Genomic DNA, 26,875 nt, shown 5'->3' with positions numbered 1-26,875 from the left:
TTCTCCTGTTGGAGTGGCTGACTTAGTTTAATCTCGGAAGTGGGACGAGTATTTTTACAGGTTGAAGAGAATGCTTATGCTAGCTCTGCATGTTGCAGTAGTTTTTCCTGTCAGTATTTGGATCTTGGACTACAGTGGCTCAAATAACAGACAAAACCTAGAAAATGAGAAGAAAGCTTAGCTGTCGGAGGAAGGCACTCCCATGGGATAACTCGTCCTGAACTTGTTTAGACCAGAATTGCAGATAATTTTGACCTTTAAATACAGTTTTAGAATTTGAAAAATAAATTGATAGAGAAGATGTGCAAATCAGGAAGTAAAACGCTTCTCAAGTATCTGTCCTGTGCTCTGTCCTTTGTTCTCTTTTCTGCATCATTAATAGTTTTCTTAATTGTCTATACAGAAATTTCCTTGTACCAGTCAGGGTAGGGTTTCTTCATTTCTATTTTAAATGAAGTATTATGGTAGAAACCCAGGAAATTTACAGATAAAATAGCTGTGTGCTGTAGTTTAGTAACCTTTTAAGTTTCTAAAATGACTGAACTGTATTCAGTGCGAGGGGGTGCGTAGTAAACAGTGCTGTCCAAGTAACGGTGTCAGAAATTGTTCCCAAAACACTGAGTTATGTTGATATTTTAAAATATTGCTACTGATCTCCACAGCTTAAGCACTTAAGCCCTACCCTGCCCTTTGTCAGCTTCATGCTTGGGAAATGTCACTAAAGTGACAGCTGGCAGAGTGAAGGCAAAGAGGAGAGAGGAAGCATTGAAAAATGCTTGGAACATGTTGCTGTATTGTAGGGAGGAAAGGTACTAGAAATATATAAGCAAAATACGGCTTTTAAAATCCACTACATGTTCCATCTGATGTAAAAGACTGTTTAGTATTGGTTATAACTAAATATATATGCGTGACATTTATCAGAACTCCTTGCCATTCTTCAATAATGCGGCAACGAGGAAGATTATCCTTTCCCCTACTCCAGGATGACGTCATTGTACTGATAAGTAGGACTTAGGAAAGGTTTATGTTCTTAGCACTAGAATTAAAGAATATAATACACCTTTTAATATAGTAATTTCTAGCTCTACTAATTTTCAATGTTTATCTTGCAAGATCATTAGGAAATTCAGAAATAATTTCTCTGGTTTGAAAGAAAAATAGTGGGGTGATCTAAGGATAAATAAGCTCTCTGCTGTAGTGTTCCTCTACCAGTACAACACATCTGGCAAGTAGCTACAAGGTCTTTCAAAGTGATATGCTGTAAAATTGCTAAGAAATCCAGTCTTTAAAAATTCAAACATACTGTTAACATTTTAGTGTTGAAGCTGGTAGCAATCATTGAGTACCATATTTGTTTCCTAATGCAACATATGTTCTTAATTTATTATTTCACATTGTATATTTTCACATTAAACACTATACTGGATCAAGATAAAATATCAGTGATAGGGCATGTGTTCTTTCTTTTTATTCAGAAGAAACCAGACATTATTGCACCATGTCCTATATCTTGCTCAGATTCATTTTGACTCATTTCCTTGCAGAAACTGATGAAACCTCTCCAGAGTTCTTGATGGACCATTCATTAATTATTGTCTCAGTGCTCTGGCACAATTATATACAGTTGTATTTAGTGGATGTAGAAGAAGAAAGATTAAGAGTTAGTTCTTCTGGATGGGCTATATGGCATCTGGTATAGCTCAAGCTGGAATCAGTGAGGGGCAGCCCAATCCCTAAAGAGCAATTCATCCTGTCTTATTGCACAAAGTGCATACTAGTGTTTGAAAATTAAACACTTCTGCAAAACCAAACTAAATATCCCATAACACTATTATCAACTGAGCAGCAGAACATGAAGTTTGGTAATCATACATATAAATTACAATGTTTGGCACCATAATATTGCTATTGACACTAATAGTTGGAGCAGGTAACAACACCTGAACTTCAGATTGTCTGACACTTTCTAATATTAATCTCTGCCTTAACAATGTTATAACTTAACCAGACCTTAACTGTCGGGGTTTCAGTTTTTGTGCATTGTGCATCTTTGATAAATGTTTTAGGTCCTTTGTTTTCTTCTTGTAAAGGAATGGGAAAGAGAAAGGTGCAGCTAAAACTATTGGGTTGTTTCTGACAATCAGATTATAAGCCATATGGTTTTGTCCCTATTAAAATGTGGGACATTTCGCTGAAGTATGTGGCTGTTTTATTGAATAACCCTTGTGATTCCATGATGTGAAAGTGGAATTTGGGGAGGAGGAAAAGAGGAAATTACTTTGGTTAAGATATGTGCACTTGTTTCCTGCATGTTTAAATTCAACTAAAATTTGCAAATTTCCAAGGTTATAAGGTATTTCTCAGTAAAGGTAGGTACAGGTATTTATCAGTATAAGTATATTCTAGTTCAGTCCTCTGAAGAGTTGGGCTGCTACAAGTGTTTTTCATTCTATACCCCCCTCACGATAATTTCAAGTACTTGTTATGTGGCAACGAGCCTGCTCTTTAGAATGGCTGTTGTCATTTTTTACTGCTATCGTAACTGAGCCTGCTGTCTGATAATGACATTTCCCCATCTGAACACTGAGGTGAGGTTTCTCTTAAACGCATTTTTTCTTGGACTCTACTGATATTGAAGTTAAATGAGATGTGTCTACTTTGCAGTTAGCTGATCTGGTGTGGGTATTTCTATAGAGATGCTTCACACTTTGTGCTAACCAGGACTGTGAGATTGATATTTATATAGCTATCCACTGACATGCAATTGCTAGCGCATGGTGCAATCACTGCTCAACCCAGATCTGGTAAGAAAAATTGGACAGTTGCATGTGCTGAGCGTTTACGAGAGGAGAACTGTCCTTGAAACCTGGTTCAAACATTATTCACCCTCAAAGGAATCAAAGTCCTAGTTCAGCTAAGGTAGCTGCCAAATACAGAACTTTATTAGCAACTTTTAAAGGCTCCTCTGTCTTAAATTATGTTTTCTTTTTATCCATCATTTTTATCTCTTTCCAGACAAAATTTTTCTGCCTTGCTTGTAACACCTTTATCTTACTTTTCTTCTGCATGCAATTATGGTGTATAATGACTGTTTTTTAGAAGAAATATACTAAAATATTGACTCCTTTAATGATGGATATCTCAAAGCTCAGACTAAGGGATTTTTTTTTTTCTATTCTTCTTGCCTTAAAAATACTGGAAACTTCTGAGCAGAGATTCTGTAAAATTAGAAAGAGTACAACTTTTCTCAATTGATTTTCCCAAATCAAAATTACTTAGCAATTCCAAAAAATAATACCTTCACAGTTCATTAGTGCAGTATTGACCCAGAACTGACAGATGTCCTACCTACAGGGAAGTCACTGACTTCAGGAAATTAACCTCACGAGAATATTGATAAAAACAGGGCTAGGAAAAGAGCATGCAAGGCAAGTGTGCTCTTCTGTGAGGCGACTCTTTTGATTTATTGCCTCATCTCTGCGTTAGCATTAGCAGAATGTTGAGGAGAATGAAAAGAAATTGCTTGCTAGGCTCTACCACTTTATTGAGAGGATGCAAGGAAAGCGGTGTGAAAAGTGGAATGTGTGGGGAATTAGAGTGAAAGCTCAGTATTTTGTTGCTGGCAGATGTCTGCTAGGCTTCACCATTTTACTGGGGTGTTACAATTCAGTTGTTATGACACATCCAGGAAGAAAAACAGAAAACACGAGCTGGAGGCTTGGAGAAAATTAAATGATGATGACTCAGAACTTACACGCTAAAGTAAAATGAAGATTGAAACACTGCACCAATTTGTTTAGCAGAGGGATCTGAAGCACACATGAAGAAATGAGCTTCCAATTTACTGAAGCTTTGCACTGATCTTCAGATGAAGAGGGTAATATTAGAAAGCTGGTGTCAAGGTGAAAGGCAAGGATGATTACACATAAACTGCAAGCTGAGCTTATGTTTTTTCTGCCATTCTCTTTTCAAAATATTCTTTTTGTTCAGCGTGTAGTCAGCCCCACATCTGCTTCTGCTGAAATCCAAGGAAAAGTGTTTCAGAGCCTAGAAGTGTTATTGTTTGACTCGTTTGGCTGGGAGAATGAGTCTCAAGTAACCTATGAACTCTGTGCCATATACTTGCAGTAAGCAGAGGGCCTGCTGGGGTGATCTACTTAACTTGCCATTAAGTTTTATGTAACTCTTATAGTACTGTTAAAAAATGGTTTGCAGGACTCTCTGCAGTCGTATAGCATACATTAACTTCTAGTCTGAAAGTAGTAGCCAATTTTTATCCCTTATGTAAACAGATCAATTTTTATTGTATTTACTGAACTGTCTTCCTAAATCTGATAGACTATTATCTATAATTTATCATCCTTGCTGCAATGTGGCATTTTGCTTAAAACTTTAACCCTTCCAGTGGTTGAGTTATAGATGGGGAGCTTCTAAAAAGTTTTTGGATGGATCTGAATGGTTACCTGAATCAGGGGATTTCAAAAGCATTTAGAAGGTGAATAAACACCATTGCCTCATTTTCACACATGGTGAAAGTAAGACAAATACAGATAAAATTGGTTTGTTCAAGGTCATGTAAGTTAGTTAGTCCCAAAGCTAGAAATAGTCATAGCCCTCCCCACTGTTTTATTCTTTATCCATTGCCTATCTACAGAAACACTTGGCCTTTCCTCCAAAATATAAAAGGTGAGAGAGAGTTTACACTAATTAGACTTCTCATATCCAGATCTGTATTTCTGGATTCATGGATCACACAGAAAGGGACTGCATTAGCCACAACTGTGTAGTGCTGGACTCATACATTTCATCATCTCATCATTTCTTCTTACAGGTCCAAAATTTATAAATAAGTATTCTGTATATATGAGAAACTAGTTAGCAACAAGATCATCTTACACAGCATATCAAGAAATCAAGTGACCGTGGGTTTGATACTGGAAGTAATCTGTGTCCAGAATTCTTGTGCACTTTAAGTAGCAATTACAATTACCAAGGGTTAAAAAAAACAGATGGTGGTTGTTTTATGTGTTACTAGAGAAATTCAGGTCCTTTTATCTTTGCCAAAGCAACTGTAATTCAGTCTACCCTGGACAATGGTGTTGTATGGGGCATATCGTCCCTTATCTTTTGAAAGCATAGCCTCAAAACTCATTTAATAGTATGCAGCCTACAGGGTATAGTAAGCCTTTACTTCAAATTTTTATGCATCATAAATACAGTGTTAGTGGTCTCCTCAGTGTGTTATCAAGAGGGCAAAGGCTACATTACACCACTGCTGATGACTCTGATCACATAAAGGGAAAATCAATCCAACACAGCACCTCCGTTTTACAGCTCCAATATACTGATATTCTAAAAGGACAGGTAACAGACAGCACCAGATACTCCCTACCACATGTCATTTGAGGCAAAGGGTACGTGTCATTCCCTTTAGTAGTACCTGGCAATACTGAATTCTGTTTATTATCAGCCACTTGGCAACAAGACCTATTCCTAGTCAGTGCTTTGCTGCTGCCCTGGAAATTCTGTAGCTTGCAAGAATGAGGCAATTTCTGTCACTCCAGTAAGAGCAGAAAGAGGCTATTCTTTGGAAAAGTGCTTAGGTTTGAAGAAAAGGAGGGAAGGATTACATTCTTCTGTTACATGCTCTTCGTCATTGCTTATAGTTGTCGAACCTAACCTATACTAAGTTAACTTAAACTAACAGATAGATCATTTACTCAGCAATTTGGGAGTACAGCTATTTATTGACTGTATACATTTAGGTGCATTGTGGCCTATTTGTAACTTAGAAGCTCAAGTTTATTGTCGTCCATTAAAATTGTCAGGATTAGCTTTCTTACTGAACTATAGCACTATGAGTTATATTGGTGATGAAACCTGTTCTTACTGTGTCTGTTGTCTGAATCCAAGTTTCCAGTGTGAACATTGCCTTAACAAGCTTTACATTTTCTTTTCCCCTTATAAAAAAAAAATATATAAAGAGCTCATATTTCAAAATAAATCTGAATTGTACTTTATTTAACATCCGACACAACTGAGATTTTATGCTGCTAAATGCACCTATAACACATTTTAAAAAGTGACATTGCTATGGTTATGAGTTACACAACAACATGATGTCAGCCCTCTGATTGGTGCCATGGTATTTAGCAATGCCACTTGGACAGGAAAGTTCACACACAGAAGCCTGTCCAACAGTTCTAAGAATTTTATATCTTTTGAAGTATTCAATATAATTCTTTATGTGTCGAAGCACTGGCCTTCCAAACCCTTGTTTTTATTTTCCAGCAATCTCAGTGAACTTGGGGTCATTGGATTGCTTGCTTTCTCACTGGCTGCACTGAAATCAAACAGCCATCAGCTAAATTACTATAGTTTAAATGTGCCTAAAAAGAATTCAAGAATTCAAGGCAGTACTTCAAAATAGCATTATGACTCTGCTTTCAGCATGGCACGAGGATATAATACAAACCGAAGAGGTAGAGGTTGTTCAAAGAAAAGGTGGATTTTCTGTACTGGCTCAAAACAAGAAATAAGGGTACTTACAGATTTCAGCTGCCTACTTCAACCACAAGTTTTCTGTGATTATAGTTGTTTCATCAATAAAATAATCTACTGTTGATACAAATTAGGTCTTAGTTTTCTGAGACATCTCTCCGTCTCCTGAGATTACAGAGAAACAGCAAAATGAAAACTTTATCAAAATAGGAGTCTGTACTGGCAGTATGGCAATGATAGCCTATCAGTTCCTTTGACTGACAAAAAAGTTGAATTAAGGACAGTTAGGATGGACTGGACCAACAAAGTCATATTTTTTTTGTTTAGTGTTTTCAGAACCAACAGTTTTCCAAGTATTGCATACAATATGGTGATGGAGAGTGGGGAAAGCAGGGAGAAAACCAGACTGACATATGAAGTTGCTTTTTATTTAGTAGATAACTGCCCATTGCCAAAAAAGTTTGGTACGTGAAAAACATTATGGTTTTATAGTGAGTGTTGAGAAATGCACTGGTGGTCTCTGCTAACACATCATAAAATTTCTAGAATGAATTCTTATCCACTGGTAGTTTCAATTGATTACCCATGAATGGACAAGCCTAATTTATATTGTCATTACTGAAGATAGGAAGTTACTTATTCCAGCATGTTTAGCATGCAACTCTGAGAGGTATTTATGCAACCACAGTACTTCATGAACTTTTTGTGAACAGATTTAGGACTTTTCTGTACCACCTTTAGTAAGATCCTTCATTAGCTGAAAAGGAAAATAAATGCTTTTGTGCTCTTAATTTTTTTTTTTTTTTAACCTTTTCATCTGAAATCAGATCTCTGGACCAAGAGATTTCAATAATTTAAAATTTTAAATGATTCTGCACTGAACTCTATTTATCACCAGCCACTTTGCAACAAAAACTGTTCTTGGTCAGTGCTTTGCTGCTGCCCTGTACAACAGCTGCTCTGACATTTCTGCAGCTCACAAGGATGAGGTAATTTTCCTGTTGCTCCGATGAAAGCAGAAAGAGCCCAACAATTCTTTGGAAAGGTGCTCAGATTTGAACAAAAAGAAAGGAAGGTTAAATTGCTTTTGTTTCCAGCTCTCTCACAAATGTGCTTTGTTAGCTCAGGTAGGATCGGGTATATGCTGAAGCTACTTTTGAGGAAGTGGCACACTTGCAGCTGCAGGTTTTAAAATCTGCTTTTGCTTTTTGCCTGTTTCCCCTGTATAAAGAAAAGGTGTTACTTCACGGTATCTCTAGGTTAAATTCATTGACATTTGTATTCTGTTTTGAACATATAAAGCACTAGAAGAAATGTTAAAATCACTTTGCACAAAAAATCCTTACCATCTCCACTTGGATATGCAATTACTAGGGCAAAACCCCCTACAAATGCTCAGAGAAGCAGATGATTTCCTGGGAAATTGTAGGGTATAATGTATTTGTCTGAGTGCTGCAATCAAATACTTCTATGAGCACTCTAGAGGAGTTTAGGAGGATAATATTAATTCTTATTGTTTGCAGTGTTTGGATCTTGGAAGTCAATAGGGCATGAGACCACCCAATACATCTTGAAGATAGGATAAATATCTAAATTATTATTATTTTTCCTTCTCTCAAGAAGTGTGCATCCTGCATAACTATGGGTACAATTTTTTGTTAGACTGTAGTCATTTAGCGATGGACTGTATCACCATGTAAAACTGATTGGCCTATGACCAAAATTAAGACTAATAGTCCCTCATTTTAAGGGATTCTTAAGACCACAGCTTAAGTCACTAGTTCTTTCATTAAACTTTTCTGTTTGAGTTGCAGCACATGTTTAAAAAGTTTATTATTCATACATTCCTCCATTATTTGTCATATACAAACTAATGCTTTATAACAAAGCCTGCAGATTCTCTTACTCCTTATATTACAATGCATTTAGAATTATTGCAAGTAAGTTTAGGTGCTGTCAGATGGTCTTATTGCAGTGGAGACTAGGTCTAAGTCACAAGGACATGAAACTCCTAAATAAGACATCCTAAAGAAATGTAAGGGATTTTTAATTATATTTTTCTGGTCAGAAAACAAAGAAAACAATAAAATATGCATTGTTTCCAACATCCTGCAACAATCATAATGTTTCTTATGTTCAATCTTTATCCCATATTGTTTGTGGTCCATGTTTAGGCTTTGGCATCTTGCAAATGAGGTTAGTAGAAAAGTAGCTTTTACAGTACTTATTAACCACTGTTTGTTCCAGAACGCCTCTTAGAATATTTATTCAAATTCAGCCTTCATTATTTTTAGCTCACTTGGGAAATTATTAGCTTTCATCTGATGCCTCACATATTTATGCTAGAAATAAGAAGATTTCATACTAAGCGTATTAGTATGTTTAACGTCAGAGAGGAAGCCAAGTCATTATGCCAATTCTTATTTTAAAGAGCTTTTAATAGTGATAGCTTTTTCACAAGTAGTCAATAAGGTCCATAAGCAAAATTTAGACAAGTAGCTAACAACCCTGACTCATATTTCCAAAGATACTGAGGTGACTAAAAACACAAGCATATGCCTAGAAGAATGTAAAAAAAAACACACAACCACACCTGCCTAGCACCACCTATCATGGATTTCAGTGGAAATCAGATACATGACTGCTTTTGAAAACCTTTTGAGTGTCCATCTGCCTCTTTAGTGCCTAAACACCATTGAAAATCTGCTTCATATGCCTTTAGGAACCTCCAAGTTCTCATTGACTTTTCATGAGACTTATACTAATTTTTGAAAATAGATTAACACTTCTAAAAATTTAGTGTTCAGTCTTACAGATGCAGCCATCTACCTGCCACAAAATCAAGACCTATTTTGGCACTGCAGCAAACACTTATATATGAAGAATTGATAAATTGTAATAGTTTGTACCATGAATGGTAGATTAACTTTAGAATTACACTACAGACCTTTTGGGCTGGTTAGAATTAATGTTAAAAATGAGGCTTTTGATGTGCATGTACCCTTTTCAAATCAGGCACGAGTAGTATGTATTGATTGCTCAAAAGAGTCTCTATTTGCTATATTTATAATACAGAAGGAAAAATATCAAAAGTTCAGCTGGTAGTTCTTAGGAAAAACAGATGTCTAGTTAGAAACCAGTGGGAATCAAGTCAAGGGAAAATATTTGTGGTGCAATGATACTTTATGGCCAAAAGGCCTCGGAAAACCAATGATCAATGTTTTCTTTAGTGAACATAGAGAATTCCTCAAATTAACTCACACTATCCTCAGTGCGCTGAGCAAAGCCAACTGAAGTTAACAGATAACCTTAAGGAAGCATCCGTGGATTCCTGATTGTGCATTATGAAGTGAAAAAACTCCTGGACAGGGCCAGCCTGGAATTAACATCACTGTTTTCCCCTTTGATATCATCTGTGTCCCTTATTTATTATACTACAGATCAGCTTTTCCTTGACAATGTCTCTCTTTTCTCTGCCATATGGAAGTGTAGGCATACACTTTTTTTTAATATTATATCCTAAAGAAACCCCAGCAAGGACACTTGCGCCTGTTTCATAATTCAAAGATAATTGTTTTGCATACAAAATCTGATGCAGGGTATTTGATTCTTGATAAGGAGTTCAAGCCTGATTTGTTAAAAATTTTTTGCTCTTTTTTCACATATCTGAGCTTCACCTGTTTAATTTCAGAACATAAATTTCTATTTGAAAAGAGCAGCAGACAATAAGAATTTACCACTTATGAATTCTGCTCATTTTATTAGTATTTATCTTAGTTATAGCAGGAAATGGTTGCCTTTTATTGCATTGTCTTACTGCTTTCAAAAACTAAAATAAGATGACTATGTAACAAAAATTATAGTAGTTGACTTAACACTGTTAGAGCTGCAGTTGTAGAATTTCATTCCATTGTTTGCAAAAAGAAAGATAAGGGTCAAATTCTACAACAATATCTTCCTATCATTTTTTTAATGACCATATTATGTTGACCATTCCACTTTTTCAAATGACTGTATCTTGGTATAACTATATTACATCTACTAAATCTAATTCCTAAAACAGTGGCAGAACTGTACAGAGCATATGAAAATGGTTCATGTATATTATATATACATAAGCTCACCCTTTACGATTTTTAAATGCAGAAGCCAATACACAACTGTGAAGTGAAAAAATGTTGTGGAAACACTACCCTCATTTTTACCCCCTTTCCCTCAAGCCAGACCAACTGGGAATAGTACAATGCACAATATTAAGAGTATCCTGAAATAAGCTAAATGGTATATATATTTATTCACAGAGAATATAAATAGTCCTTTCTGGGGTTTAGTGCTGTGCTCTGCTTCAAAACAATACAGTTACTGAAAAAGATTTGTCAAGATCCCAACAACCTAGGGTACAGTTTCTACACTGCCTCTAACTTGTTTGGAAATTTAAACTAGTGCCATTATGGTTCCCTGCAAAGGGATCACTTTAGAGATCATGGAATGCAGTTATCTTTGAAGTGGTTCTGTACTGTTTCTGTATTGCCTTGGGTGATGGGAGGAACTGAAGTGAGGAAGGGAGAGGAACCTTGTGCTGTTGATTCAACTCGTTGAATGGCTAACAACCTCAGGTGGGGTTCTGTCTTACCTCAGTCATATTAGTGCTTTTACAAGTGAGCTCATTAGGTCAGAAGTAGCTATTTTTTAAATTTTCAAATTGCCTGAGTGTCTCAAAACTGTATGCCTGTTGTATCAATTAGTATCTCAAAATTGTACTTGAGCATCATTCTGCGTCCTTTCTCCATGATGATACTTCATGGCACAGCATTCTAACGGAGAAAATGCTTCTTTAATGACGCCTGATATTTAAATGTCACTCTAAATTTTAAATATTATTATTGTCTTAATTTCTTAAAAATCTGATGGGCATGTATATTCATAAGAATAGAAATGAATCCATGTGAAGAGCAGTGTAAAAAATTGCTTCATTATTTATGCATGGATAAGTGCACCTTGTCTCATTAAGCAGGAATAAAACATGAAGGAATGTTACTTATTATGACACGTAAGAGTATATTCTATCAATTATATCAAGAAAGAGAAGGTAGATAAGCTCTTCCCTTCTACTTTTGCAGTCTCAGAGTGGAGTGACTTCTCCAACAGTCTTCACACATAGACTAGGGCCCAGGAGCTACTCAAGGTCGAAGGAGCAACTGTAACTGGTTTTACCTGCATAAGGCACATTCTGGGTTTTTGCTTAAGTGTATTATACCATGGCAACTAAAATAAGCTTGGATTTGCTTTGATTTGAGATGTGGCCCATATGAGTGCATCCTTATCTCCACATTTCAGTTCACTGTGTAGTTTTAAATAGATTAATCCCACCAAAATTTAGGCTCTTAATGGGAAGTCCTTACTCAAATGACTTAACTAACTTCAGGATAAAATTGCCATAGCTTCTTTGCTTAATTTAGAGTGGAGAAGGAAAATAGTGTCCTATGGGATATTCAGAACTAAGTGAGAGCTCTGAAAGTTTCTTACTCCTCTCACTGACTCTAGAATGAGCTTGAGTAAACTGTAACTCAGATGCCTCAGGTGCCTAATAACGAATCCGAAGCAGAATCTCCTTCTGTATATTGAATCAAGCTCTATTTAGTCTTTATCATTCAGAAGGTTCAGTCTGTGTATGGATAAATTAAAATTATGTTTGTCATAGATTGTCTGTCTAGAAAGAACTGAATTTATAAGCACTTTGTCTGAAAAGAAGGCGGAAGGAACAATACAGTCAACAACATAAAATACAAATGAGAGCTTTTCTAATACATCTATCCTTTATATGAATCACGGAGGTATAATAACATCACCTATTCTTCCTACACCTCTATCCTCCCTTGAAAATAAAGAAGAAAAATAAAACCCCACCAAAAAGCATCAGTAAGGAATACTTTGATATTACTGTATTTCAAAATATAAGTGGTGTCATAATGCAAATTATTTCAGTAGTACCTCTGTTTTCATTCAGTGCCCATTGATTTCGAGCAAAATGCCAGAAACAATTAGAAAAAACAGAGGTGTTCCAGAAGCAAATACATATGGTGTTTTTCATTTAACCTTAGCTATATATTGCAGGAATAAACATGGCTTTTATTCAGGACATGCATTTGCCAATAATACATCTGATTAAACTAGGAAAATTAGAAATACTATCAGTAGCTTGCTCCCAAATTACACAAGAAGAAATTAGATACATTTTCAGTAGCTTGCTCTCAAATCTCTTCAGTCTATGAGTCACCGGATTCTTCCTGCCAAACTAAATATGTCTGTGAAAGGCTGGAAACTTTAATGGAAAGAAACATAAAACTTGAAATACGTAGGAAAAACTAAGTTTTTTCATGGAAGACCTGTTGACTAGTAATTCAGGAATTCAGGGGATGTAGAAACAAATTATTACATCTTACTTGTCTACAGAAGTTTCAAGGTATGAAATGTATTCAGTTTAAACCTGCTATGTTAACCTAAAATAGATGCCCTTACTAGCTTTCATGTAACCTGAAGTAATCAATGAAGACTTACAAAAAGAAGTAAAAATTTCATTACCATAGTAGAAGCTCTTATGTAGTCATTTGCATGGGTTTCATGAGTTAAAAGAAACCTTCAGTATAGTTAATGCTATTCTGAAAAAGTCCCCCGGTTGCTAAGTGGGTTTATTATACATGGTACCACACAGCCATCTAAGCTAATCAGGTATGTACTCACCTTTTCAGGTCAACAACCATAATGACATCTTTTCTACCATTTTCCCCTCAACACTAAGAGTTTTTATAACTTTGCATAAGCCATACATTTAAAAATGTTCTTTAGAATATAGACTTGTGAAATACAGAGTTTGTGTGCATGATTTAAGCTTTTTTCTATTGCCTTAGTAGGATATGGCTGTTAATTAACATTCTTTTGAGGTAAAAACAATTTTCAGTAGTGTTTACTTTCCTTAGAAGTTGCTGTTTATAGGAGCTGGGGGTGTTACTTAAGTGTTTACTTGTTTGGAGATAGAAATAGTTAATAAGTATTGCTAGAATATTTATTTTCAGAAAGAAAACTGTTTTGCTCACTAAGCTGGATTGAGCCAGAATGGTCTGAGCCAACCCCTTCTTTTTTCTGCATACTCAGCCTTGTGCAAATTTCTGCCCAAAACACAAAGACACAAACACTATAAACCAGTAGTTCTGTATATATAAAAAAAAAATAATCATATAATTTCAGGTTTGGGCATGAGCCATAATTTCCTAGTGGAAGTACTTTGTCAGGACACTCTTTCCCTACTTCCACACCTTTATGGGCACAAAAGGAAGCAGAAGGGCCTGCCGTCTGGAGGCATTCTCTTACTGTAGAACAGTTATATTGCGTAGTTGGGAAAACTGGGACCACAGCTGAATTTTCAAAAGTAAGATATATATACATATTCTGTGTAAACTCGGGGGGGGGGGGAGGGCGGGGGCATGAAGAAGAGAGAGGTGAGACCTAAATTGTTTCTTTGATAAAAGGAAGCTATTCCAATTTTCACTAGCAAAGGATTTAACACGAGGTAAGCAAACAGCTTCCATTCTGTCTTGTAAGAGCAATACCATTGAAAACAGATTCGATTCCATTATCCATGGGATTCAATCAGAAAATACAGCAAGTATCTCAGTCTTGTGTCTGATTTTTAGGCATTTAGGTTTACTAAGGAATTCAAAGCTGTTTTCTAAGGCACTCCTAACCAGTTTACCAGGAATTAGCATTGAAGCAATCAGAAATTTAACCTAAAAGTTGTTCAGATAAAACTGACAGGATAAGCTTACCTGTGTAATTTGCCTAATATTTAAAGAAGTCTGAAAAGAAGATAGCATTTGACTTTTCTTGCTTTGATACAGTAAGAAAAGCCATTTATCCTATTACTCTCCAAGTTATATGTTAACCAGTGCCTAAGGTACAGCCTTTTGGTTGAAATAGGCATTTAGTATTTAACTGGATTAAATTATTTAAACTTTTACTTAAAGTGACAATACAAAATCTTCTATAGGTTGGAGTCACCCCCAGGTCAGTATACAGTATGCCCCTTTAAAGGCTATGGATGTGTTAACATTCTTGTTCTCAGAACCTCATTCACTGATGCAAACATGAAATACACCTGTCATTACTTAACAATTAGACCCAGTACCTGGGCTATATCTTGCATAGTGATTTTGCATTAAATGCACCACAAAGAAAGTATGAATTAATGGCTTTTTCTTCTTATTGACATGGAAGTTCCCGTGGTTATTACCAGAGATAAATTTAGCATAAATTCTTCAATAAGTATACATTTGTGGTATTACTTTTGTCTTGATTTCTAGACTGAGAAATGACTTAACTGTTTAGTTACCCCTTTCATTTGTTGTCACATTTTTCAACAATTAAGCTTGTATCATGGGCAAATACTGACATTTGGGTATGGTTTAATAAACAAGTTCAGATCCATCTTTTTTAACAAATCTCTGAGATTAAAACAGTTTTCAGTCTCTATTTCATTTTCAGTGATGTGATAGGGTTTGAAATGTACATAAAAGCTAAAGTACAGAATAAGCTCTAGAGAAATGGCTGTATGAACTTCATTATTTGAATGAGCATTCTATATAGATTGCTGTAGGTGCTCAAGCAGTTAGTGCAAAAAGTTTTATTTAAGCAACTGTGTGGTTCTGCTAAACTGAATCACTTGCTTTGTGACTCTTGCTGATGTTTATCAAATATTGCAAATGCATTATTAATACCAGAACAAATGAAAAGGTCCATATGTAAAGGTTTTGGCTAATTGCATAAAACGTATGCCAGAACTGAAGTCACTGAAGGGTTTTTCTTGGTATTTAAGATTCAGTGGAAAAGTAAGAGGGGCAGCTATGCCAAGAATTAATGCTGATCTTGCCAAGTGCTTCTTTAAGTGACTTTATCCAACATGAGACTAAACAACATATTAAATACACATATAGCAGTTAGAGAATCAAATGTCAAATAACAGCTTTCTGCTATTTGAGACCAAATCTGAAACTTGGTCTAGTGCATAGATAAAGGCAAACATCATAAAAAGCATTAACATTTCTAACATCTAACAGCTAACTAATAAGGACACATATAAATTGAACTTCTGGAGAAACCATACTTATTTGGTTTTGGTAGTAGACACTTTTTGCAGAGATATTTCTTGTTGAAATGTTGATCAATGGTTTGCTTCCAGTCACCTCACTAAAATTATCTTCATTACTACAGTCCCACTTAATGAAAAGGTTGAAAAAATATGAAATTCTTGGTGACATGAGAACTAGCTGCACAGGAAACCTGTTTGCAGAGTCTAAATTTACTCACTTGCTGTGTGATCCATGGAGAAAGAAGGCAGAACCTCTCTCTTATTAAAGAGGCAATTAAGAAGATTAAACTCACTAAATTAAGGTTAGCCTTTATGAACATGCCCTAGCCTTTCTTAATGTGGTAGAAAAGGACAAATTTCTTTCAAAGACTGGCTTATTTTCAGAAAACTTCCTCAGTGATTACTACCAGGGGCAAGAGAGCACACATCAAACGTATCACTGTATAGTCAGATAACTGATACCATTTCAAAAGCCAGAGCTACTCTTTTTTTTCTTGTAGAGGCATATCAGCTGTGCCTATAGACCTGGTTCCCTGAGCACTGACACTCCAAACCTGGCTAAAGCACACCATAGCTCCTTTCCAGGCTAGCTTTCCTGTAAGAAGTAAGGAACCTGAGGATAAAGATTGAGGAATACACTCAAATCTTCCATGGATACAGGATTTGGATACGAATGGGGCACGCGGCCAGACCAAGAAACTTAAAAACACTCTTGGATCTTGCTGGGCTTGCAACATTAACATTCCTTTTAATCAGGGACTCAATCAGGGACACAGAGAGGAGCTAATGACTCACAGCTCCTACAGGTATGGAGTAGTTAAAGAACTGAGTGCCATGCCATCTCTTGTAATTATGTTGATAGGTTTGACAGGCCTAGAAACTTTAATAACATCTTAAAAGCAGACTTCCTGAAGTAAACAAGAAGCTGTTAACTAAAGGGAAATGGAAGAAGCAAAACATAATTGCCTATTGCTGTGCCACCTGTTTCCTCCTTTGTAAGGCAGCAATTCCTCCATATATACCTTCATTCTACAAAGCAATGAGATATGATGACAGCTCTGATTACCCAAAATTAGGTTCACTGTCTTACCTGATTTTCTGATGATTATAAGCCAATAGTCTTATGTTGTGCACAGTGGGGGATGTTCTCAAGGACAACACACAATTCTGATTGTCTTAGTGGAAAAAAAGGTGTAGTAAAAATCTGTAATGATTCTCCACAAAGCAGTTGATACAGGGAGAATTAGGCTGGAAAGGTATATTTTCGGAGGAGAAGAAACTAGATAAAAAAGAATATAGCATTTGCTCCTTAAAGCAAACTGTTGCTTTCTTTTCTCATGGTAGTAGTAATAGTCCTCAGGAAACAACATGAGCAAGAAAGAATGATTGTAAATCAAATTCAACTTGTATTAAGAAAAAAAAATAAATCTTTTTTGATTAATCTACAAAGTAAATTCCTGTGACAAGACTAGACTATTTCAAGCAAAATTTCCCCCTTCCTGGGCTATTGCTTCTGTGTTTCCTGTAATTTGTCCTTTCAGTTTTGCCAATAATCTCTGCCCTCAGCACTGTTTTGTAATAGTACTGGCATGGTAGACCTTTCTAGGCATTAAAATTCAAACGAACATAGCAGCCATCCCACTTTGCTTCATGACAGAGTTGGTGAGACTACAGAAACATTAATGGTTGCCTAAGTGTAGCCACCTGTGTAACAGTGGCCAGGCTCTCTGTTGGCTTCTCCTGATACAAATTAGCACACAGGAACTTGAGTGGCAGGAGCTCTGCTAGAGAGATTTTGCTGGATAAGAGGTGGCAAGAAATTGCTTTTTACTAGTGAATCGTGGGAGAGGAAATGCTGTCTAAGAAGTAGTCAGTGCTGGCTGGGGTTAAATGTGACCAAAGGAAAAAGCAGGTGCTCTATTTTGGGATTTGTGCAGTGTTCTCCCCTAAAATTCTCTAAGAATGGTCCTTCACTGTCTAGCTTGTGAAGAAAGGGAGTGGTAGAAACCATATTTGACTTCCTCTTGAATTCAGTATTTTTCTTTGTGTGTGGTAAGCAGCTGGGGCATCTCTTCAGAAGCTGTAAAGATTTCCTTTTATAGCTAGGAAGTTGGGCAGAGTAGACTATATAAAGGAAATTTCTTTTCTCCCAGTCCTAACCATAGACAGCCTTGCGGCTGTGCAGTACAGAGTTTCAAAAGAAAGTAACTCAATTATTTATATCTTCATTTCCACCCACAGCTCCCAAGGAATTGTCAGAAGATTTGACCTTGAATCTGAACCAGGAATTCCACCTCAGCCAAAAGGTATTCTTTATATTTGGAGTCCCTAGTGAAATATAGAATGACGGAAGAAAAAACCTTCCCTCACAGCTATTTCCTGTGCAAGTTCAAGGCAAACATTACCATTGATTATACTTTATATAAGGGAACCAGAGTATGAGACTATAAGGCTTAAAATACAATCTTAATTGACATCCTTTTCCCAATAAAAGAAAAAGTTCACTGGATTTTTTTACTTCTGCAAATGATGTGGCGTTCTTAAAAAATCACCAGAAATGGAGCAACATCTTTAACTTCCAGTAACGTGCTGCACTCTGTAGTATATTTGATATAAGGATGTCAAGTTGTTTTACCAGTGTTACTGGACTTACTTTTCTATAGTTTCATATTTTAGATTAAACAGTAACAAATAAGAGAGAGAAAGCTAAAAGAGATTAAATTGATGCCTTGTGAATCAGTAGTCGGGTAGAAAACGCACATTACTCAGCGTCCAATGGCCATATATCAAATTAATAAAATTCCTGTTGAATATTGCAATTGCAGTCTATTGATTATGACAGTACAAGACTTTCCAAAAACAGGGTGGTTGCTCATTAGCAAAACCTTCCACAGTCTTCCATACAAAACGAAGTAGACCTTTTTGGTGTTAACAGTTACATTAGTTCAAGTGAAAACAGAATGTAAGAAAACAACAGAGAAAACTAGAGAGAAAGTCTTTACTGACAGCAAATAAAACTCAAGATTGCAAGGGTAAAGATCTCCTTTTAAACTTCACAACCCATCCTGATATTTTAAAGTAAGGATGATCTAGCTTAGGGAATGCAGAGGTGTGGAACAGATTGTACAACCTTAGAATAACTGAGATTGAAAACAAAGAGAGTTATTGCTGGTGATTAACATTTTGCATGTCCTCTTACCTTGAGGAACACAGAGTACACAGAATAGTACATTTGATTACTTGGCAGTAACAGTCACTCTTGCAGTAAGCAAGTGTGATAGTTCTCTGAAAAAACAGCAAACATTTTGCTGGAATGACTGGGAAAATGCCTGAGACATGCACAGTAAAAAAAAATAAAAAATATCCTATGCTATTCCTAGGATGCAGTATATTGTCTTTTTGTTTTCTAGTGCAAAAACAGGAGGGTGAGATGAAAATCTCCCTTTACATTCCTTCCAGCCATGAAGAGAAAGTATTTGTAGGACACTCAAATAGCCCCTTAAGTGTAACTCAACAGCTGACGAATGTAACACATTTTGGTTTTCAAATGAAAACATAAAGACCTAGTTGAAAAATGTAATTTCCTTCATGAGAGATTCCAGAAGCTCTAATATTGTGTTTAGCACCAGAATACCAAGTTAAACAGCACCCTAGAATAGATGCTCATTAATGATAGCTAGAGTGTTAAATACAGAAAGGTTTCTTTAGTGAATTACTAAGTGGATATGAAACTAAGGCTCCCAGTGTCAAAGATAAACTTAAATAGAAAGTTCTAAGAAGATAGTGAAAATGTCTGCAGCTTGTATGTCAGCTTTCAGGTGTTCCTCCTGCTTTCCCTGTGATAAAAGGGCATAAGGGAGCACTGCGCACTGTATGGTGATGTCAAAGCTTTTGCTGAATGTTGGTCATTTTTTTTCTATCCATCTTCCCCAGAAATCTCTGATAATGTCAAGGGAAAATGTCCCTTAGGACCAATTACCCTCCCCTGAAAATAAGTCTTTTCTGAAGAAGCAATCAGTAATGCTACAGGTAAGTCACTTATGAGTTTGGGACAGCTGTACTTTTGTTCCAGTTTAGTTGTGGTATCTTCATCTTGGATTGACTGAATGCTCTTGGATTGGGAGTTTGGACTTGGTGATCCTGATGAGTCCCCTCCAACTTGATTTATTCTATGACTCTGTAAGAATCTGGATTTCTATTTTTATTACAAGCAAGGAGAAAAATATTGAAAGCAATAAGTCTGTGAATAGAAATGAATAGAAATAGAGAGGGTAAGATCAGAAAAACAAAAATGATAGCTTAGAAGGCAAGAATTATTAGGATAAAACAAAGATTAAAGAAATAAAAAATTAAATAAATAAATAGCTAAACCTCACAAAGAATAAAAAAATAAATAGAAAAAACCCCATGAAGTTAATTTATTGTCTTTATTGCCTAACTACTCCATATTTTCTTTTCCTAGTTATATTCTTGTTTGGAAAGGTAACTGAGGCCCTGAAGGAGAGGTAACTTCAGACAAGCACATATTATTATTAAAAGTAAATGCTACCTTCAGAGGCTCTAAATGCACAAATTCTGGCATGTTTTGAATAAATGTATTAATGAATTAATTCAGAATTAATATATCCCTAGCTAAAAGTTTCATTAATTTTGTGTTATTTGAGTAACTTTGCATGGTCTAATACACAGCAAAGAAAAAATACTGTGATGTTCATTTCCAAAGTGTAGGTCTTGCTCAAAAAAGTTAATTGAGTACCAATATATCCAAACTACTGCAGAAATTTTTATCTGTTTTCTATACTGGTGTTAATCTTTATTATCTCACCATGCATGCATTTTCCTTCACCTGTATTTAACTGATGAAATATGTGGATACTTGGATGTGGTAACTCTGCTTGCTGCCTTCCAGCTGTGCTTTTTTCAAACCAGATGTTGAAGCTTAGTGTGTTTTTGATATGATACAGTGTGTACTTAAACTTTTTTATGAGTTGTCTGACATAACAGGTACATGAAGTTCTGCCTCTTGAATATCTTGGGTCTAGTATGTGCTTTCATTCATTTAATTTCAGTGGCAGGTCAGCAGAAAGCAGTCGTGTAGCAGGTGGAATAGCAGCAGCTGGAATATGGTTAAAAATGATAACATGCCTGAAAAGGAAAATTTGTCAGAAACTCGGAGAGGCTGAATGCAGGCACAGCTTTATTTTTTACTGAGACTTCATGGTCTTTGAAGATGGGCATCTCCAAGACAGATGACACTAGTCGTACTCAGCAGCCTGATTTCACCATTTCTAAGCTTGTATAGAGCAGTTGCAAACTCCAATGGATTACATGGAAAGGTTTAGCAGTTCAAAGAAAGAAAGGGTTGACTTACTGAAGTAAAAGCCTCTATCTCCACACACGAACTGAAGAGCATCAACTAGCTCAGCACCACAGAGTGTTTCTGGGCCAGCAGCAGCAGAACTGGTTAAGGTAAGCAAACATAGGCCAAGGTAGAAGAAATGGATGTAGGACACAGTGTGCATCTTCACCTGCCAAGGAAGCAAAAGTAGCGTCAGAATTTCTTAACAGAGTCCTAAAGAAAATTACTCCTGCGCCCTTGTGAGTTGAGAAAGCATTTGTACTGTAGTTTGTTAGACAATAAACACAGTATCAGGAAATGCCTCACCATAATTTTGCAACTGTCTACATATTGTAGTCTGTGTATTTTGTAAACTGATTACTTCCTCTGGTGTATATTTCTGGTTTACATTCACACATAGTTAGAGAACCTTGTAGTAACTATGATTTATGGTTGCTCCTGCAAAAGGAGAATATGGAAGAGTGCTAAAAACAGACAAAAGGAAGCCTGGAATAATAACAGCAAGGAAGACTAGACAAACTTGAATTATTTTGTCTAAGACCAGACAGTCTAAGTGGGAATATGACAGTTGTCTGCCAACATACTGTGGGAGATGGAGGTGACATATGACGGAGAAGAGCTACTTAAACTAAAGAACAGCACTGGCAGAAGAATAAATGGCTGTAACCTGGATGGAAGGAAATTTTGCCCAGTAGGAAGAGAGTTCATAATTAGTACTCCATGAATCTCTAGCACCTTAAAAGGGGAGATACCAGGACAAAACAAAAGATTCAAGGTAGAGCTTGCCAAAGTTACAGAAGAGTCGATGCAGGACCTTTCATAAGTAGGGGACCAAGTTCAATGACTCACAGTCCTCTGTTTCTAGCAGGTTAACATTCGGAAGCATTCAAGAAATTAAGAGGAGCACTAGTGGGAGTGTTTGTATTTTTACTTGTTGGAAGCAGCTATACTTTCACTGACCTCCATTATATCCTCTTAGTCAGGTTTGGCTATGAGGTATACACAGAGGTGACCATTCTTTTCTCATTTACATGTGGTTACAAACTACCTTTTTCCTGGATTTATGATTGAAAGAAGGCTAATCCTCAATCGGTGTAAATTTACACCATTCCATTTATCTGCTTCCTTTTATATCAATTTACATTGACAAAAGATCTTACCCAACATGTCAAAGAAGATAGCATTATTTTTTTTAAAATACTAGGAAAAGCTATTTACATTTAGTAGCAGGACAGTGAAAAATGTGCTTAATACATATCCTGAACTGATTTAGATCACTTGCCAAAATGTTACTTTTGAAAGGTGTAAATCTGCATTTAATTTCATTCTCTGTCAAGGTTAACATTAGTATTGCAGTCAGGTAAGAAGTTACAAATCTTTCTCACCCATACAGTTAACCTTGGCTTAAAACTGCTTTGTATTAGCAGACTAGCACAAAGTAATTGGAGTAAAATGATTAATCTTCCCTAAAGTTTCTTTCAGGGTTTCAGGGACCATTTAATCTTATTTTTTCATTGAACTTTTGAAAAAACCCATGACATTATCTGTTGTCTGCTCACATGGGATCTGATCCAGTGGGAGGGATATTGAGCCTTCTCTAGTCAGTAATTTTTAAGAATTCATATTTTGTTGGCAAGGGATCTTAGGACCTTGCTGGATGAGTCCTCTATTTCAACTGAAGTCAAAGCTGAATAAGACACAAGTCTATAAATACGTCGGAATTTATCCTCCTTTTTTTCCTAGTATTTCCACTGTGAAAATAATGAACAAATGTAAATCCCATGATATATCATAAAAAGAAAGAATAATTATTTTCCCATTCACAAGAGTCTTTAGCCAACTTTGCCATGCAAAAACCAACGAGCTTTAATGCACAGACATGACTTCAATGGCAGATGGAGGAAGATCAGATTACAAATGAATGATGGTAACATAAAGCATTATTTCCTGTAATAATTCCATATCTAAACAACATCAATTTCTTTTTCCCCTTGCCATATATTTAAATTTCTAAGATAAATGTGATGCACTTGCAGTTTAAGATGGTTCCCAGTTCTGAGGAGGTAAAGCAGAAAGCTGTTTAGCACACCGCCTCAGAAGACTGAAAGACATTACAAATACAAGAATATTATGTATTTAACATTTTGTTCTTCTATAACATTTGGGCCAGAAATAAACATAAATCTTAGACATTTAACAGTTTTGTATTTTTCAAGACTTTTCAGCTGGGTTGCATTTTCAGATAAGTATCAGCACTGAACTACAACAAAACAGATGATCTACTGTTTTTCCTTTAGTGGAAGCCAAAAAGGCTGCACAGTATAAAGCACAGAGAATTTCTAACTCTATCTTCAAATTTAACAACAGTCAAGAACTTTCAAACAAGTAAAAACTTTGGGGAAAAGAAAACAGACTCACATGTTTCTAGGGCACAATCAATTATTTGTTTAAATTAAGTGCTGTTTCATGAAAACTAATTCCAAAACATAGTTTCAAACTAACTTTACTTCATCATTCTAAATAAGCATAACATTAGTTAGTTCAATATGTTTGTGATAAAATCAAAGTTACCATTTATGTCTGAGGGGAATAGTCTTAAGAAAATACAAAGTTGTAATCCAATATTGCCTCACATTCTTTACAAACAGGCAGGGTGCTTGCAATGTCCCCAAATTGACTAGAAAGTTGAGAGTTTAAGAAAAAATGCATTGGCATGTGGGTGGGGTTTATTGAAGCATCTAATTACATTTGGAAATTGAATACAGGTTCAGGATGAGCCTGGTTAAGCACTTCTTTTAGTTGCATAGAATGACTGACCATATTTTCACAGCTGGAATTTCCTCTTTTTTTTCAGTAAAATAACCAGCTTTTGCTGCACTCCTTTTTTAATAGTCCAGGAGAGTGGCACCACAGAGAAATGTCATATATGAACATTCTGCATCACTTTTACTTCTTAATTCTTTTGTATAATTCCTCTTTGTCTAACAAACTATCAACTGGCACAAGTTGCGCATAAGAATTCTCCATGTGTTTGGTCATTTTGATAACATATAAGAACAGCTACAATAATTATAAATATCCTGAAGGCCATCGCATTTTTATGAATAGTATATGCTATAGAAAAAAAAAATCAAGGTTTATATTCAAAATCACAATTTGCTATATAGAGATTGGACCTGATTACCAAGCCATAGTAGAAGTATGTAATTAGTATGTAATAGTAATCACTAGTAGTTATTATATAAATAAAGCATATATACTCTCGAATGGATCACAGTTTAAATACTGCTAACTTTGATTAAAGAATCTGGGCTACATCCTAACCTAAATCAATATGTTCCATTGATTCTAAGGAAGCTTGGCAGGATGTACCAGCTGAGGAACTAGCACATTACTTTTATGTCTCTTAGTGCCTTGCTCAATACTTTTAAAAAAATCATCATCTTTGAAGTATATTGGAAGGAATGCCCATTTATACATTAAGAGAATGGTTTCATCCATTGCAATTACAGACCAGCTCTTTTGAATCACATTAAGGAATGAGGTAAGTGTGTTTTAAGTGTAAGATACTTAAAAAAAATAAATGGGCCCTAAACAATTAAAACAGGAGAATTTTGTCAACTGTGTAATTATCCTTGCAAAATATTAAAGAAAAAAACTTCTTGAAGGATAAAAATTTGCTGATAATGGAAAGTTGAACTAGGGCCAACTGACAGAAACAGAGGTCAATGCACCTACTGAAGCCAAATTTACTAAAAGACAGTGTATGTTAATGTGTAGAAATTATAGGGTCATAACATGAAACTTCACATGCAAACTTTCCTGAAACAACCCTCCCTGCAAGGGAAAACTTGGAGATGAACATGTAAGGGAATTTCCATTTTCTTTATGTACAATTGCTTAAGCTATACAAATATGCAAGGTCAGCAAGAGTCGCAGCTGGATTCTAATGTAGAAAACAAACTGAACTTCACATTTACTTTTAATTTATGAAAACAAAAACCAAGTAAATGCTACAATGCTGCCAGAGAATTGCTGCAGTAACAACATCCCTTAAAAGTTTCCCTGTGAAAGCATGAACATTTTATCTATAATTGTGTATAATAAAACTGCAGAAACTTAACATGTGAATAATACCTTTTTTCCTATAAAACCTTGCACCTGCAGAAAATAGCTAAAAGTTCTTGGTTTTAGAAGCATTAATTAACAATATAGACAATGATGTAATTTGACCCTTTAGTAATGACATAACTGAAATATTGCAAAGTTCTCGGAACAGAAGTGAAATATAAGACATGTATCTGCAATAGTTTACCCTTACAGTTATCTATGTAATTGTAACTATTACACACAGCCATTTTCCAGATCACATAAAACTGCATGTTCAGCAATTTATAAATAATTCTCAGTTCTAAAACAATGTTATTGAAAAGTGCACAATACTCTCCAAACCAGAAGCAGACAATACACAGTAAAATAAAACTAAAAAATTATTTGAAATAGTAATAAAGATTTACCTTCAAGAAATCACAAAAGCAGCACTTAACTAATTGTGTTGAAAGACTGTTGATTTTTTCCATTGCTTCTTAAAAGTGCAAAGTCTGGAAATGAATTTGTTAGCAGTAAAGATGAGAAAAAAGAAATCCAGAGAGATGTGAGATGTTGAGAGCAATGTCACATTTCAATATTGAGGACTTTATTCCATTGCGCAGGCTCTATCTGCTCTGATTTTAGCAGTGACAGTGAGATTTAGCAAACAGAAGAGGGATTTAGAGAAAATCCTCACATTTATCTACATTACACAGACACTGTAGACAGGAAACAGCTGGGGGAGCATTTGCCTTCTCTCTCTCTCCCTCTTCTGGCAAAGTTACCGAGTAAGGACTTTTTTGGGCATGGTGACAAATAACATCATACCTTTGCATTTTAAAACTAGAGCACAGAAGCATATTTTTTTCCCTTTAAAAGAATGTGAATTAATGACTGAGGGGTTAGCAGACAAAAAAGCTTGTGCTGCCATGAAAAATAAGAAAAGGTATTCTGGTAAACTTTCACATTGCTATGTGTGCATTTGTATTTATGTGTATGTGTCTGCATTTCAAATATGTATAAACTTATATACATAAGGGCATTGTTTGTATATATGCATACCTTTGTATATATGTACACATTTTATTTAAGCATAGGGGCACAGGTATTTTATTTATATAGTATAGAAAGACAGGCAGTCGTTTATCTACTTCTTTCTTAATGCATCTTTACGTTATTAAACTTTGCATGCCTATATGCTGAGTAACAATTAAAACCTCCAGCTCTCTGTGCTATTAACCCTGAAATAGCAGTTTGTAGTTTGCTAAAAATAAAGGAATTGTTGAACAGTCTTGCAAATAGGGCAAAATAGCTTTGTGATCTTCTAGCAACCCCACAGGAGAAGTCAAATAATTTCCTAGAATTTTCAGTACTATTACTATAGTAATACAAGTAGACCAGTTCAGGAGGAGGGGGGGGGGGGGGGGGGGGGGGGGGAAGGAGGGGGGTGGCTTCCATGACATTTATCTTAAATGTGCTGTTGTAATTATAAAATTATTTCCCCCCTTTTTATTAGTAATTAGTAATTACTCTTGGTAACTATTTAAATGACACTAGGAAAGACAGAATTCAACTTTGTTAGTTCTGCAATACCTAACTTTTGTCTTTTTATTTTTCCTCAATTATGAGTATATTATAAATAACACCAGCTGGCCAGCAACATGCTCTCACGGGTTATGATGTCATTCAAATCCCTCAACTGTGTTAGTGGCTTGCAATGTGCTCCAAGCCAGCTGTTTTTCTATTTATAATGTATGCTTGCATTTCAATACTTAGCTATT

General features: G+C 35.7%; 1 protein-coding gene across 1 annotated transcript in view; it reads right to left on the bottom strand.

The window, feature by feature from the left end:
• The window catches only part of IGF1 (insulin like growth factor 1), a 56,489-nt gene extending 30,658 nt beyond the window's left edge, over nucleotides 1-25,831 (bottom strand). Inside the window, exons 1-2 of the mRNA XM_005235582.4 lie at nucleotides 25,523-25,831; nucleotides 21,018-21,174 (exon numbers count right to left, since the gene is read on the bottom strand). Of these exons, the coding sequence (XP_005235639.1) occupies nucleotides 21,018-21,174; nucleotides 25,523-25,585 (220 nt within the window). The 5' untranslated portion in view covers nucleotides 25,586-25,831. The remainder of the gene's footprint in view (nucleotides 1-21,017; nucleotides 21,175-25,522) is intronic.
• Between the last annotated feature and the right edge of the window lie 1,044 nt (nucleotides 25,832-26,875).

Source organism: Falco peregrinus, chromosome 6 (genome assembly GCF_023634155.1).
Source record: "Falco peregrinus isolate bFalPer1 chromosome 6, bFalPer1.pri, whole genome shotgun sequence".
In the NCBI taxonomy this organism is placed as follows: Eukaryota; Metazoa; Chordata; class Aves; order Falconiformes; family Falconidae; genus Falco; species Falco peregrinus.
The sequence above is the reverse complement of the archived record's forward strand: the minus strand, read 5'-3'. Positions and strand labels throughout refer to the sequence as shown.